This window comes from Typha latifolia, chromosome 8, assembly GCF_019914945.1.
Source record: "Typha latifolia isolate L0001 chromosome 8, TyphaL0001v2, whole genome shotgun sequence".
Lineage (NCBI taxonomy): Eukaryota > Viridiplantae > Streptophyta > Magnoliopsida > Poales > Typhaceae > Typha > Typha latifolia.
In genome coordinates, this window is record NC_133093.1 from 12,728,556 (window position 1) to 12,743,160 (window position 14,605).

At 36.8% G+C, this 14,605-nt stretch overlaps 3 protein-coding genes and 1 long non-coding RNA gene across 5 annotated transcripts; 2 read left to right on the forward strand and 2 right to left on the reverse strand.

Annotated features, from left to right (window-relative positions):
• Nucleotides 1–28: 28 nt before the first annotated feature.
• Nucleotides 29–3,417, forward strand: LOC140794205 (uncharacterized). 2 transcript variants are annotated; one of them, XM_073146125.1, is made up of 6 exons: nt 29–229; nt 331–402; nt 1,485–1,601; nt 1,952–1,986; nt 2,967–3,067; nt 3,166–3,417. In XM_073146125.1, exons 1-6 carry the CDS (start codon nt 117–119, stop codon nt 3,250–3,252), a joined length of 525 nt encoding a protein of 174 aa, XP_073002226.1. In that variant the 5' UTR covers nt 29–116; the 3' UTR covers nt 3,253–3,417. The 2 variants fall into 2 exon arrangements, with proteins under 2 accessions (XP_073002226.1, XP_073002225.1); XM_073146124.1 differs by having other exon boundaries at nt 46–229; nt 316–402.
• A 1,189-nt stretch (nt 3,418–4,606) lies between these two features.
• LOC140794262 (protoheme IX farnesyltransferase, mitochondrial) lies at nt 4,607–8,383 on the reverse strand. The gene is made up of 7 exons (XM_073146217.1): nt 7,932–8,383; nt 7,243–7,372; nt 6,814–6,951; nt 6,574–6,707; nt 5,897–6,022; nt 5,701–5,804; nt 4,607–5,224 (listed from the first exon to the last, which is right to left on the reverse strand). Exons 1-7 carry the CDS (start codon nt 8,327–8,329, stop codon nt 4,836–4,838), a joined length of 1,419 nt encoding a protein of 472 aa, XP_073002318.1. The 5' UTR covers nt 8,330–8,383; the 3' UTR covers nt 4,607–4,835.
• Nucleotides 8,384–9,090: 707 nt separating this feature from the next.
• LOC140793982 (uncharacterized) lies at nt 9,091–13,087 on the forward strand. Its single transcript, XR_012110043.1, has 3 exons — nt 9,091–9,277; nt 11,511–11,618; nt 12,202–13,087. It is a non-coding gene; the product is annotated as an uncharacterized lncRNA (long non-coding RNA).
• On the reverse strand, nt 9,634–12,899 carry LOC140793981 (protein NRT1/ PTR FAMILY 7.3-like). The gene is made up of 5 exons (XM_073145783.1): nt 12,800–12,899; nt 12,586–12,724; nt 12,253–12,470; nt 10,784–11,346; nt 9,634–10,621 (listed from the first exon to the last, which is right to left on the reverse strand). Exons 1-5 carry the CDS (start codon nt 12,875–12,877, stop codon nt 9,745–9,747), a joined length of 1,875 nt encoding a protein of 624 aa, XP_073001884.1. The 5' UTR covers nt 12,878–12,899; the 3' UTR covers nt 9,634–9,744.
• Nucleotides 13,088–14,605: the final 1,518 nt, after the last annotated feature.

Below are 14,605 nucleotides of genomic sequence, written 5' to 3' on the forward strand. Positions count from 1 at the left end.
TTGGGGGACGATTTCTTAAGCGGGAAACGTAACACAGTAAGAAGCGTCGAAACTAGACCAAAGCCAAGACTCGAGAGGGAGAGAGAGAGGGAGAGGGAGAGGGAGAGAAGAGAGAGATGGTGGGAGGAGGAGGAGGAAGGCAGAAGATAGTGTCGATGCTACCCTATCTCGTGAAGACGCTTCGGAAGGAGCCCGTGAAGCCGATCAACCAAACCCTTCCTTCTCTCAGGTCTCTAAGTTGGTCTTAGATAGATCTTGTAGACTTTGATGGAATAATTTGGCTGCTCGTTTTATAATTTTTATGATGGAGTAAAGTTGCAATGCGATTAGGAGGACGTTTTCGCTGTATGATCAGATAAATCTCATCGACAGTGTTCCCGAAGATCAACTGCGATTTCAAGGGTAAAATTGCTTCTTTTATTTTCTTCTGCTCCTAATTGCGTTTATATTTTGCTGACGAATTTAATGGGAGGCGAAAAATCTTTAATTGGTTATGTTCTCTAGTCTCATCAGCAGTTCACGATTTAGGCCGAATTAGACCGGAGAAATCTAGAGATGAAATTTCCCCAAATTATTGTTGCGGGAAATTAGTTTGATTTGTAGATGAAGAGATTCTACGGAAATAACCCCCGAGGCAGATTAGGATATATTTGTTGGTTTTGAGTAGGTACTTCTTACTCGTGGAATTTAGTCCACTAGGTATGAGATTAGATTTGGGTGGGTTCAACTTCTTTTGAGCAATTATATTTAGTTCTATTTTCATGAATGGAATAATGGCCTAATGTTTAGGATGTCCAGCAAACAAAGGGTCGGAGAGCTTGGGTTAATGGAGGATGTTCCTCGAGTTAAAGTAAAATAGGGGGAGATACTTCCTATAGCTAACGTAAAATAGATATTAAGACTCCTTGTAATTGGAAGAAATAAGTTATCTATGTGTTAACATTTGGCCCTTTAAACTGAAGCATCCTTTTGATATTCAAACTTTGGATTATATGTTTGTGTTACATAGGCTTTCACTTTCTTCAGATTACCTTACATACTGTGTAACCAGCAAAAGTTTTTTTTTTAAAGAATGTTGATTTTGCTGTTGTTTGTTAATTCAGCATCTGATTATACCAGCTGTAATATCTTCCCAAGCTCTTTGGGGCACTTCCTGAATTAAGGGATTCGCATCATTTTAATTATTCAAAGAAGCACGTTGAATTTTACAGGTCTTTCTAATTTGTATACAGTCATGCCTTCCCACCAGAACACTTATAGCATTTATATTATTGATGTTTGATTCTTTACCAAACAATAATTATGACAATTTCCTTTTGCACTTCAAAGAGATTAATGCCGCTTAATGATTTTCTTGCCCCTATGTTGCGGTTTCCTGAATTGTCTTGTTATTTTCATAGGATTTTGCTGAGTTTATACCACCACTTCTCCTTGATTAGATGACTAGCAGCTTGTTCAAACTGATTGTGTTCCCTTTCTTGCAGTTACACTGATTCAGGATTCACAGTTAATGGTGTAAATTATGAGGGTAGCTTGCTTATTGTAGAGAACAAAATTATGTCATGGGCACCCAAAAGATTTTCAGAGATTACCAGTGAAAGGTAGATATCCAGTTTTCTTTATAAACTTGTAAGATGTATTCATTGAGAATTAGTTGTCCCATGCCATATGCATGCTGATCTGAAAGCTTGTAATACCTGCAAATCAGTTTATAATAATTCCGGGAATACAAATTTGGAGCTTTATTTTTTTCTTCTTTTGAATGCCATTATTAAAAATTCTCTTTTTATTCGTGACTTCTGTCCACTTGTTTTAAACAGTCATGTCCTCAAGTTCTTACTTATAATGCACACACCATAAACAACTGTCTATGTTTTGTACTTGGGAAACTTAAGTAAATTTTAATGTTCTTTATTCAATTATTAATACGGAAGTTGTGTTAATGCTGCAGTTTATCCATCTTTCAAATTCTCCGGCCAGTTCCAGGTAATTATTTTGTAAGCATGCCACATTCCTCTTATGTCATAGATTTTTATAATCAACTCATTGAACTGCTCAAGTGTTTGTAAGTTCCTGTTAACATTCTACTCTTTATCATGATTACCACCATTCTCCTTTATCTTTAGTCCTTGAACTTTATATCAAAATCGTAATGCACTATGCATAGTTAACCATCATTATTAATTACACTAATAATTAATTGATTGTAGGCATGATTGTGCTTGTGTTGATGAAAAATGATTCAAGTTTGATCCTTGTATCTAGGCTCTAAAGATACTTCAAGCACAGCGTGAACTGTTCTAAGCTTGTTTAATTCCGGTCAACAAAATTTGAAATGAATGTAGTAATAAAATGTTTTATACTTGCACGATCGGTTGTGCTTGCTTATCGTTCTAAATGTGTATATCTGTCCACTATTGTTCATTTTCAGAGTCTCAGGTCATAGTAATTTCACTTGCTTACACTTGAGTTATATGTTTCCTCCAGTGGAACTTGAGTTTTCTAGTTGTCCTGACTCCTGAGCTTACCATCAAAGTCAGTTTTTAATACGTTTAATAAAATCTGGTCAATATTAGTTTAATACTCACACGATCGGTTGTGCTTGCTTATCATCCTAAATGTATATCTGTCCCGTATTGTTCATTTTTCAGAGTCTCAGGTCATAGTAATTTCACTTGCTTACACTTGAGTTATATGTTTCCTCCAGTGGGACTTGAGTTTTCTAGTTGTCCTGACTCCTGAGCTTACCATCAAAGTCAGTTTTTAATACATGTAGCAATAGGTCCTGGATTTGTTAATTTAATCTTCTTCCCCTTTTCATATATCCTAGTTTTATTTGATTTTGCTAGTCAAAGAGTTGGACTTGCACTTAGCCACTGATTCATTGGGAGCCCTATTTTTTCCCATTATGTTTGCTAATGTTGTAATCAAATTGTCATTAAATTGTAGTTATATTGTTGTTGCAGAGATTTTAATTCTTGGTTGTGGAAGAAATATCGAGCCAGTGAATCCTGAGCTTCGCCGCTTCATACAATCTACTGGAATGAAATTGGAAACACTCGATTCGGTCCGTCTTACATAAATGCTTTTATTATTTTTGCAAATATACATTTGTTTCCTTCAATTCCTTTTCTTCCCTGCTGCTAATACTTCCATTAACTGCAGAGGAATGCTGCATCTACTTTCAATATTTTGAATGAAGAAGGCCGGCCAGTAGCTGCTGCACTTCTTCCCTATGGAGTCCCTTCATGAATCCGCCTGTACTTCTTGAGCATCCTAATTTACTTTTCGCAAATAATTGGTTTACAGTGTCCTAAAATTTTTCTGTCATCGACAAGAGAAAACTTCAACTTGAAACAGATGTAGCTACTTTTTTCTTTATATATCAAAGCTCATCTCTTCTTCTTTTTTTTCAAATACTTATAGCACTGATCTTGCATTCCACTTTCTGAGTAACTACATTATTATATGTTGGTAGTCACAGCGTCGAACTGTACCTGCTTTCTTTGTACTTTATGCTAGTTTTACTCTTCCGGTGGATTTTTATTTTTTATTTTTTGAGAAGCAAGAATTTAACAGTGTTTCATTAGCCTTTATCCGAGTGAGCTATATCCATCCCATTGGCTCTTCTTGTGGATTTTTTAATTTTAATAAATAACTGCTTCCTCCATAATGTTGCATGCTAGAAGCGTTTTCCTTGGTACAGTAGTCCTGTGCAAGAAACCTGCAACACTATCCAAGAGCAACATATTTATTAGCTTTTAAACGTAAAACTCCACTTCGGTTGAATATTTTGATAACATCTAATTTTTGTCCCAAATAAATCAAAATTTTATCTAAAATTTTCCCAGTCTAAGATAAACATATTACATGAGTTATCCTTTGGATTGTTGGACTATTAGTAAAAATCGATTCTAAAAAATAGATAAAAAAAGAATAGTTTTCTCTCTGTATAATGAGTAATATTTACTAAAAAAAGAGAGTAGTAAATATAATTTATTATATTTTATTGTTTTTTTTATTTCTTTTGTTTCTTCTTAAGGTAGAAACCTCCATTAACTATTGAATGAAAAGAACCTAATTTAAATTTGATTTTATTGCTTCTCATCCAAAGACCCAATAGCCCCAGTTTCAGGTCATAGAGCAAGATCCCGTCGATCCTCCCAAGTGGACGGACCTCACGTTTGATGGCATTTCTGCTGATGAGAGATAAAAATTTCAGACTCTGAATGTTTTCCTTTTCATTTCAATAATAATTTTGGAACATAGATGTGAAAATTTGGTCTCTTTGCCCGATAGTATTGTTATATTTGACTATCTTCTTTAAAATGGCACAATCCCAAACTTCAACAATATCACTTTTGACATTGAATAGATGCACGTCAACTTTGACATATGTTTTAAGTCTGTCAATTTAGCACACCAGGAGGAAATAGACAAAAACAGATCCAGCAATCTAATTGCAGATTATCTATGCACAGAGTAAGCAGATCGCATATATATATATATATATATATATATCACAAAATCAAGATTCTGGACTGCAGCACAGAGAAGTTTGTTTCAAATAAACTTTCACAATAAACAGGTAAATAGTTGGGTGAACTGAAGTATCAACATCGAAGGTTGTTATTAAGTCACCCATATGTTAAATGGGTGCAAACAAGAAGCTGTAGTATACAAAAAACGTCATAAGCTAAACTTAAAGATTATTACATCCGGAGAAAATCGAGCTCCCTCCGAAAGGAAAAGCAAAAGAAAGATTTGAAACATGTGAAAAAAGCTTACAAGGACCAGGCCCACTCAGATCTGGCAAAACAACTGCAGCTTACGAGTTATGAATCAGGGGAGACATACAAGGGAACAGGCAAAAATGGAAAAGGGGCGACTGAAGCATAGGCAACGGGTGGGCGGGTTTGAACACAAGCAGGAGACTTTTTGTTCCCTTGATCACTGCTTCTTGGGTGCTCATCCTCATACAATTCGCTATCATCAAGAACTCCATTCATCTTGTTTGGTTGAGTCGTTATATGCTCAAGTTGTTCATTAGGTAGGCGATGCAATAACAATCCAAACATAAAAACAGGTAGGTACAAAAGACTAGCATGGAACATCCTTCTAGCATTTTTGGCAGTTCGTTCCCGAACAAATGATACAGCTGCTATGCTCATACAGAATGTGAGGAGTGAAGATTCGAGCATAAACCACTTGGACGTGAGGCCCCCTGCGTGTAAGAATTCCTTATCATCAGACATATCTTCAAAATAGAAATTTCCAAAGATTCAAATCTGTACATAATCAACCAATGGAGATTTATACAGGCCAACAAAAGGTTGACTAAAGACACGCAACCCTTGCTACATCATTCATAGAAACCACTAGATAGATGTGTAGAGATGTCCAGCAATGGTCTAAGAAGCCACAGCACTAAAAGACCTTCATTAAAAGATAAACTTGGACAAGTCTCCACGAATGATAAGTAGATAGAGAATGTTCAGTTGCAAAATGTACAGGATGCACATAATGCAGAAAAGAAGGCTTGTGGTCACGCCACTATTCATGTATAGTTTCTGAAGTCCCAAATGATGGATAATGGCTTTTATACAACTATTCCCAGTGGAATATCTTTTGGTGTCTAAAAATGATAAGTATAATATATCCTTTTAAATGGTCAAGGTTATACTAGGTGTTAGAACATACAGTCATATGCCAAGAACCCCAGGGGCAGCAGATAGAGGCAGTTCCGGAATGAACACAGTGCAGTTCTCCTACCAGAAGCATCAGCTAGAGAAAGCATCTGAAACCTGAATCAAGAAATTGATAGCAAAATATAAGAAGCAAAGTTTATCATACAGTGCAAATGACAAAATTCAAATGTCAATAATGAAGCGAGTACCCTCCAGCAACATAATCATTGCGACACAAGTATGCGAGGGCCATAAAATGGGGTAGCTGCCAGTAATACAAAGCAGCAGGGAGAATCATTGCACTGAGCGACATCTCAGATGAAGCCGCTGCCCACCTGAAGAGAAAGAAGATAGCATGACATCTAAAAATAGTTTTCAAGCAAGAAAATGTGTTAATTATATAATATCCAGCTCAATCAAGAGGATTAAGAAAATGTCTCACAATACTGATTTTGAAAATCTAAAAAGACAATCAATGTTTTCTAGAGGAGCATCTTGTCACAATTATTTAGGGTGTTTTTTCATTAAACAAAGTGCAAAGTTGATACTGTCAAGATTCAAGAATAATCTAGAATTAAATGAAGTTGCTAGAGAATCTGTGCTGCTGACACAGGATGACACTATCTTCTTGAAAAGGCAATAAAACTACTCCCCTTTTTAAGCAGAAAACAGAACTAATCCTCTTTGAAATCCAATATATTACTATATTTAAACAAGAACAAAGTGAAGTAAAAAAAATATAACAGTAGAATGTGTAAAATAAGTACAACTATACCAGCACAATATCATGGTTCTTTAGTACACAGAAATGCGACAGTGAAGGAGGATGGCAAGAATGTGATGAAATAATAATCAAACGTGCGATGAAACTGAATGAGAAAAATACCCCAAAAGTGGAGGTATGGCACCAACAACTGCTCCGACCCATGTATTAACTGGATGTATTTGCTTTAATGGAGTATACACGAATGCATAAAGAACTAGATTACAAGCTGCAAGCCCGGCCGCCAAGCTGTTAGTCTGCAACAACCTTGTCGACAATATTTTGCAACAATTAGCTCAGATTTTATTACACTTAAGAGTCTCGAAGATCAATCTCAAACAAGACAAGAAAGGGATATAAAACCTTCCAAGCCAACAAGGTTGTGCCTGCAATCCCAATGCTAGAAGCCCATATGGCAGCATGAGGAATAGTAATACGTCCTGAAGGTAGTGGCCTCTGCTTTGTTCTTTTCATTTTAGTATCATTTTGTATCTCAAACACCTGACATACATAAAGAGAGAACTAAGACAAGGAACAAATAAGAGTCTGAGATTTACATTATCAATGTAAGAGGTGAAATAGTGTGGGTTGAAGTAGCAACATACTGCTAGCCAAGTTTTACCACTAAACTCTAAGCATCAAAACTTGCATCAAGATACTTGAAAAGAGCGGGAAAGGACAACGGACAAAAAGTACTATGAACTTGAGAATGATATAATTTAACATATCTATGCCATGGTCACGGCAGATCTTAGATGAGAAAGAAATTGCAACGAATTACATGCACCATACCTGATTTAGAGAGTTGGCAGATGCTGCAACCATCATGGTGCCAGCACAGGTACAACAGAGTCCAGCAAGATCTATAGCATTGCCACTCCCAAGAACGTAGCCTGTTCCCGAAGTTGCAACGACAAGCATGCTGAACAACAATATAGAAAAAGATGACTTTTATCAATGTACAGACTACAGACTAGTGAGAAAAAGAAGTCACTCAACCATCAACTAGAAGAAGCTTATATCAAATGGGGCTCTATACAGAAGGTATATAGAGGTAGATACAAGAAAGCTCTAAGTATCTAATGAACTGGATCATGCACGTGAAATTCAAAAATTAAACTCGATTCAACAATCCCCCTTTAATCTGTTTCTTGCTCAGTTCTTGTGTTCTAAGAATAGAGAAAAATGCAATAGGTGAAGCTGGAAAACGGTGTGCTAGCAGCTCGGAATTCTACAGGGTAACAATAAAGCACTAATATCACGAGAAGAGCTTGAACTAGAAAACATATCGTAAAACCTCCAACGTCTTGACCTTTCCTTACAATATATTAATTCTAACAAAGAATTTACTCTAATACAATGGTTTGTTCCAGCATATTTCTCAAATTAGCAAATTGATATATGTAGACTCCTCTTGATTTAATAGCCTCCGTTTCTTAGATCACACAAACATAACGTTTCTCCATCCCAGAGTATCATACCTGAGGCGAGCTTTGGAGAGCTCCCAGTAGCAGCGCCCGTAGTGACGAAGGACCTCGGATGCTTCTCTCGCCTTCTGAGATATAGAAAGCGATCCAGATCCGGCAGATTCGAATGCTGCCGCCGTCGCTTCTGCCGTGGTTTCTCCGCCTCCCACGGCCGACCTCGCGAGACCTAGATTCAAAGAACCAGCGGAGGAGTGGATTCGAGACGCGAGGAGAAGCGCCGGTCCATGGTCGACCACACCATCGCCGAAGCAGGGGCGAGAAGAAGGGAGCCGAGGAAGGAGATGAGGAGAAAGACAGAGAGTCGGAAGTGGATTAGGGTTGGGGTTTGGGAGTGGAGCGCGCGAGGAGAGGAGCCGGGAAGAGAGGCTCCTCGCGGCGATGAGCCTCCGCATGGTGGCGAGGGTCAAACCGAGAAGAATCCAGTCGATGGAGAAGAGGGGAACTAGAAATTGGTTTCTTTCTTTTTTTAATATTATTTTTGAGATTTTTACACAATTACCCCTAAAAGCTTTCAAAATACTATAATTATCACTGCATCTTTTAAAATACCCCGAAACTTTTAAAAAATACCATTTCATAAAAAAAACATTTCATTAATTAAATCAAACTAATCATGATTAAAACAAACTTAGTTCTAAAAAAATATTTTACCACATTATATAAATTAATTAAAACAATTTAAAAACTGTCTAATATTATACCCAATATTATAGCATAATAAAAAAATATTTTTATTTTTATGAGACAAACATTATTGATAAATTACATTCCAAACTAAAAAAAAAGATATTTAGTTATTTATATATAATTTTATGATAATTTATTAGAAGTATTTATCAAAAATAATATAATAATAAAAAGAGTCAAAGAAAAATTTAACAGTAATTCTAATATCTTAAAAAATAGTGTCAATTATGATATTTTGAAAACTTTTGCACCAATTATGTAAAAATTCCCATCATTTTTCATGGGTATACCTGACCACAAAATGCGGGACCCGTTTACCCGGCCCGCACAGCGATTTCTTGGGCTTAGAAAGCCATCATTTTGTGGACAACTTTGTAAAAACAACCTCATAGAATTATTAATCGGAAAGGATTGCATATTAAGAGAATAGTATATTGGCCCAATTCGAATCGAATCAAAAGTCTCTTTCCTCTCTTCCCCCGCTATCTCTTTCGCCGCGCTCTTTTCCCTTGAAAACCTCTCTTCCCTTTCTCTCCCTTCTCCGATGCCGCCGCCGTGGGGCCTCGTCCCGAGGGGCACGGCTGGTTGCCGGCGTCGATCCTCGTCCTTGAGATCTGCCTTGTGCCACGGCGATGGACGGGAAGGCGCTGATGGTAATGCTGCTTGCTACAATCTTATGTTTAAGTAGCATTCAGGATCTTTTTAAATTTAAATTGGTTATTCTCTTCAATCGATTTATTCTGAGGCGTGAAATTAAAGTATCAATCTGTTCTTCTGGTTCTATTGCCCATAGATATTATGCTTGGAATGTTGTTGCTTTCTCTGTAAGTTGTTAGTACGTCCTTATAGTACATCATTTGTGTAGCTTTCTCAACATGCCATTAGAAAATTTACTTGCTTAAAAACCTATTTACTGACATTAAACTAACTGAGGTGCTATTTCGTTAGATATATGGTAGTCAGAACCTTCTTAGATTTTGCCATAAGTGATAAACAAATGAAGCTGGATTCCAAACCATAGCTAACTGAAGCCAGACAATTATGCCGCAAGCTTCTCACAGACCATAGGTTTTTCATTGGTTCTATTCTATTCAGACAAGCCAACTGGATTTTCATATAATTATATGTCGGTTTTCGACATCCTATCATCATTCCCAAATTGTACTCGTCCATCCAGCAGGATACATCTGTATCGCTTGGCACATGCCATGAAAACAACGAGATCAAGGGTGTTAAGTGCTGCCAGAAGAAAGTAGAACCTATCCATATGACCCTTGTTTAGATTCTCAGATATCCAACCAGTTTGATCACCTTTGCCTGTGATGTCCATTACTATAGTCACAAGCAAGCTACTCAGATAACTCCCAGCTGACATGTTTGCAACATACAGAGCACTTCCGAAGCTTTTTATTGTTTCTGGAATCTGATTGTTGAAGAATTCCAGCTGACCAACATACATAAACACTTCGGAAACTCCAATCAACACATATTGTGGGATTTGCCATAGGATACTTAGAGAGCTAGAGCCTCTGCATGTGTAGCAATCTTTCTTTGCGTGTTTTAATCTCTGTAACTCCACTAGACCGGCCAGGATCATTGCTACAGTTGAGATGACTAACCCAATTCCCATCCTCTGAAGCTCAGTGAGTCCCTTGAGTCTGCCGTTTGAGACTTTCAAGAAGGGTACAATGTAAAGCCTGTACAAAAGGATGACAGCTGCTACACTCGATACCTCAAAGAGTGACATGCACGCCGGAGGGATGTGAAATGACGAGATAGAAGTTTTCATAACTGCACCTTGCTCGATAAATATCGAAGACATCTGAGCATAGACTAATGAGTAAATTATGGTGCAGAGCCAGATGGGCATGAGTCTCAGAATGGACTTGACTTCTTCTACCTGTGTAACTGTGCAGAGGCTCCATGGTCGTAAAGGTTGCTCCTGGTCTTCTGAAGTGGGATCTTTGTCTGTATACACTGCTGCTCGATCTAGAAACCTTGAGAAATAAAACTATGGAATTACCATCTTCCTTAATCAGTAAAGAGTATAGTTAGACAGTAAAATGATGTTAGTTTAGGGATATCATTTCAATAATCTTTGCAGGAAACTTAAATCATGGTACCCAACTATTAGAGTTATTCTAAAAGGTGCTGCTTACGTGAAATCTGGTGTGTGGAGTATCTTTCTGCCTCCATTTATTGCACAGTGTTTTTTATCATCTTCATATAAATTTTCTCCTTCTGGTGGTACGGTAACCTTCCAGTTCTTCATGGAAGCAACAACCACTTGAGAAACTCTTGTTAGAGGGTTGCCACCAGGCTTGAAGTGCCTAAACTGTGGGGTTCCTGCAAAGAACAGCACTGCTGCAAGAAATGCAGCCCCTGCTGAGATCCAAAAGCCTAGCACCCAATCCCCTCTATCTTCGACATATGCCAGGAGAGTGTTAGAAAATAGAGTCCCTAGGTTGTTAGCCATGAAGAAATAACTAAAGAAGGCCATCTTTGATTGGCCTTCCTCTTTGTCTTGTTCATCAAATTGATCAGCTCCAAATGTTGTTACAACAGGCTGGTATGCTCCATTTCCCAGAGCAATCTGGTAAATTGATATGTAGAATATAAGGATCTCTAGGTCTGTTGGCGGCTTGCAATCTGGGTTTGCATCACTAGGAACACATGGTCTGAGTAGAAGAAAGTAAGATGACAATGCTAGCTCCACCAAACCCTGTCATCATGAATCTTCTTTTATTCTTGTTCAGGGAATATTTGAGTTGTGTTCTACTGCAAACTCATATAAAAATGATAACTAGTTAAAACAAATAATGGACAATTGAATATACTTATTGTTTGTTCCTATTTTAAAGAGGATGACCTTGAAGTTAAATGCAGGTGTTATCTGGATTTGCTTACTTGTCTGATGCATTGGAAATGCAAATGAATTTCAATATTAACATGACATTTGGACAGAATACAGATTAGCTTCACATATTCTGGAAGGTATGAGCTCCATTATACATCTAGTGTTAAAGATTAGGTATGTACGTGCACAATAAAGCACAAATAGTTTCTGCAATCTAATTTATATACATCTTACAGGCAAAGAACATGAAATCTTCTGAAGAAATCAACATTTGAAATCTAACTTAACTAGTAAAAACTTTAAAGTGGAAAGATACTTGCTATACTTCTGACTTATGGGCATCTCTGTCATAAGAACTATACCCGACACTTCTTGCTAGATGTACGAGTACTTTCTATTTTGCAACACCGTGGCAAATGCTTTTGTATGCCTACTATGTCAAGTTTTCTGACATTTGCTTATATCGTATGGTTTATTGCTCGTATAGTTAATAGCAGTCATAATTACCCACATTGGTCGACTTGTTACGGTGCCATGTTGACACTGTTTTGACTTCTATCATTTCATAATTTTCATCTAATATAGGCAGTTGTGTACATGTCGATCATGCATAGCAATAATATTAATATCTTTCTTCTCGTAGTCTTATCACCATGAAATCATTATGGAGCTCATTACTACGATTACTGCCTTCATGTGAATTTTATTATGATGTTACAGATCAGATGGATCAGCATTGCCTTCTTGACGTAGGAAATAATGCATACTTACAGCAATAAAGATGAGCTGAAAGACTGCACATGTCTTATATCTGCCCCAGTATGAATCACTAACAAATGCTCCTACAAGGGAGAAGATGTAGGCAGTCCCAGTCCAGTTGCTGACATGGTTCGCAGCCTTGGCATTCTCTAGCCGCATCACTTTCATCATGAACAATACCAGATTCACCCCTACTCCAAAGAATGCCAGGGTTGCCAGTCCTTGGTTTGCTGTTACATGAAACCATGAGCAGTTATGTAAGGTAGACAAATCTTGGTCACCACTTTTCTTTTCTAATCTTTTGACAAATCATTTAAAGAAATTCTTCACATTTTAGTCCCCTACCCAGTAGAAGAATCCCGACTACCCATCCCCCTGATTTCTTTCTGATGCAAGGGTGGCCATTCCAATCAACTGATCCATCGTGAGTATAGATATCTTTCTCCATCTCTTGCTCATCTTCCTTCTCGCATGGTTCACCAATCTGCAAAAAACATAGTGGCACTTTCGATGACAAACTTTGTTACAAAAGTTGAACGCAATGATGGTAAGATTATACCGTAGACCCGGCCATGATGTGCGGAATGCTGAATGTCTTCTTGCAGCCAAAGGAAGCTTTCATATAACAGAAGGGCATAGATGGTGATGTTCCTGATGGGAGATAGGAATGCAGGAGCTGTAAGAGAGAGTTTAGATTTAGCTTTGAATTGATTTATCTCATGTAAGCTTGTCAGTGTCTTGATTTTTTTTTTTCTGGCAACGAGCAGAGAAGAGTCCACGCGTGTATACGTTCCGTTACACTTGGTGGTTGAATTTTAAGAAGGTTCATTACGAGTATGACTCCAAAGTTTCTGTTTCATTGGGTTTGGTGTCATATTTGGAAGGATTTGCGTTGTGGCGACGAGCTGCTGTCACTTAGTCGGTTTTGGACCTCTCTCCTTCCTCTTTTGCTCTCACGGTTGCACGACTTTTATTTGACTCCTTTCAAGCATCATATTAAATAAAAATTGACTCTCTTGTGCATGATTTGTGATCTGTTTGCTGGAAATTCTTGTATCGTGCCTGCAGAAGATCTGTTGTATTGTAAGAAGCTTATTGGGAGAAAAATTATTTGGTGATTCGGTGATTTAGCTCAACGATTCGGTTTAGTTGATGGCTTGACAATGCAGTTGGTTTAGATGAGCAATTCGGCAGCGTGATAGCGGTATTTTTTCCTATAATTAAAGAGGTCACGAGATCAATTATAACTCTAAATTATTATTAAAACAATTATTTGGTGATTTGATGACTAAGCAGCTTAGTTCAATAATTTGACTCGATTGATTGTTCGGCAGTGTAGTTGACTTAGAGAAGTGGTTTAATTATACGATGACTTTTAGCATATAGTTTTAACAGTATTTAGTTCGACGACGCACATTACTTAAAATCTTGTCGAGAAAGTTTATTATATTATCATCCCATTAGAGTGCAATAGCATTCAAATAATTTGTCATCGAATTAGCTCCAAATCAGATAAACTTGGATCCATATCTTAATTTTTCAGACCAATTAATAAATGGATCGGATTCTTGGAGTTCCGATGAATATCTAACTTTTTTTTCTACTTTGTAAATAATAGTTATAATCCAATAATTAAATTATATAAATAGAGGTTTTGAATTACTCTAATTCTTATACGGTACGAATAATCTCGAGTCTATAAAAAATAACCTTTATACTTCTATTATATTTGCTTAGTATATTAAGTTTACATTATTTTTAGTGAGAATTAAATTAGTATACTCTAATTTTTAGCAACTAAATTATTATTATTGAGTGTCAAACATTGTGACTTATGGGTTTGGAATAAGATTGTACGTTTTTACTCCTAGGATACTAGTTATATATGTGGAATCCAAATTTGATCCATTATTCGACTAAATTTGAATCCAATTTCAGTTCGACATGATTTAATAACAAATTGATGGGATATAAATATTATAATTTTTATCTAATTTAAATTTAACTTTAATCGAAATTCAATAAAATTAAACAGATATGGATTCAATTGTTATACTTATCTGACCGAATTTGATTCCATTACACCACATACCAATTCTAATATTAACTGAAGAAGGAATCAAACCCATTAAGTTCTGGCATGAGCTGATTGGAGCCTGCACATATTTGGGCTAATGTGGCCAATCATAGATGTACTTGCCTATCCCTGACTAGACATTAAAGAGAAAATTATTACGTCAACTAAACTCTACTGGTGAGTATCTCATCAGTCTCCAAATCCCTGCAGCTTGCAAGGTATGAGCTTTTGACCAAATTAATTTTGTTCTAAATTTTATTTATCAAAATAAATTGCTCTTTTAAATTT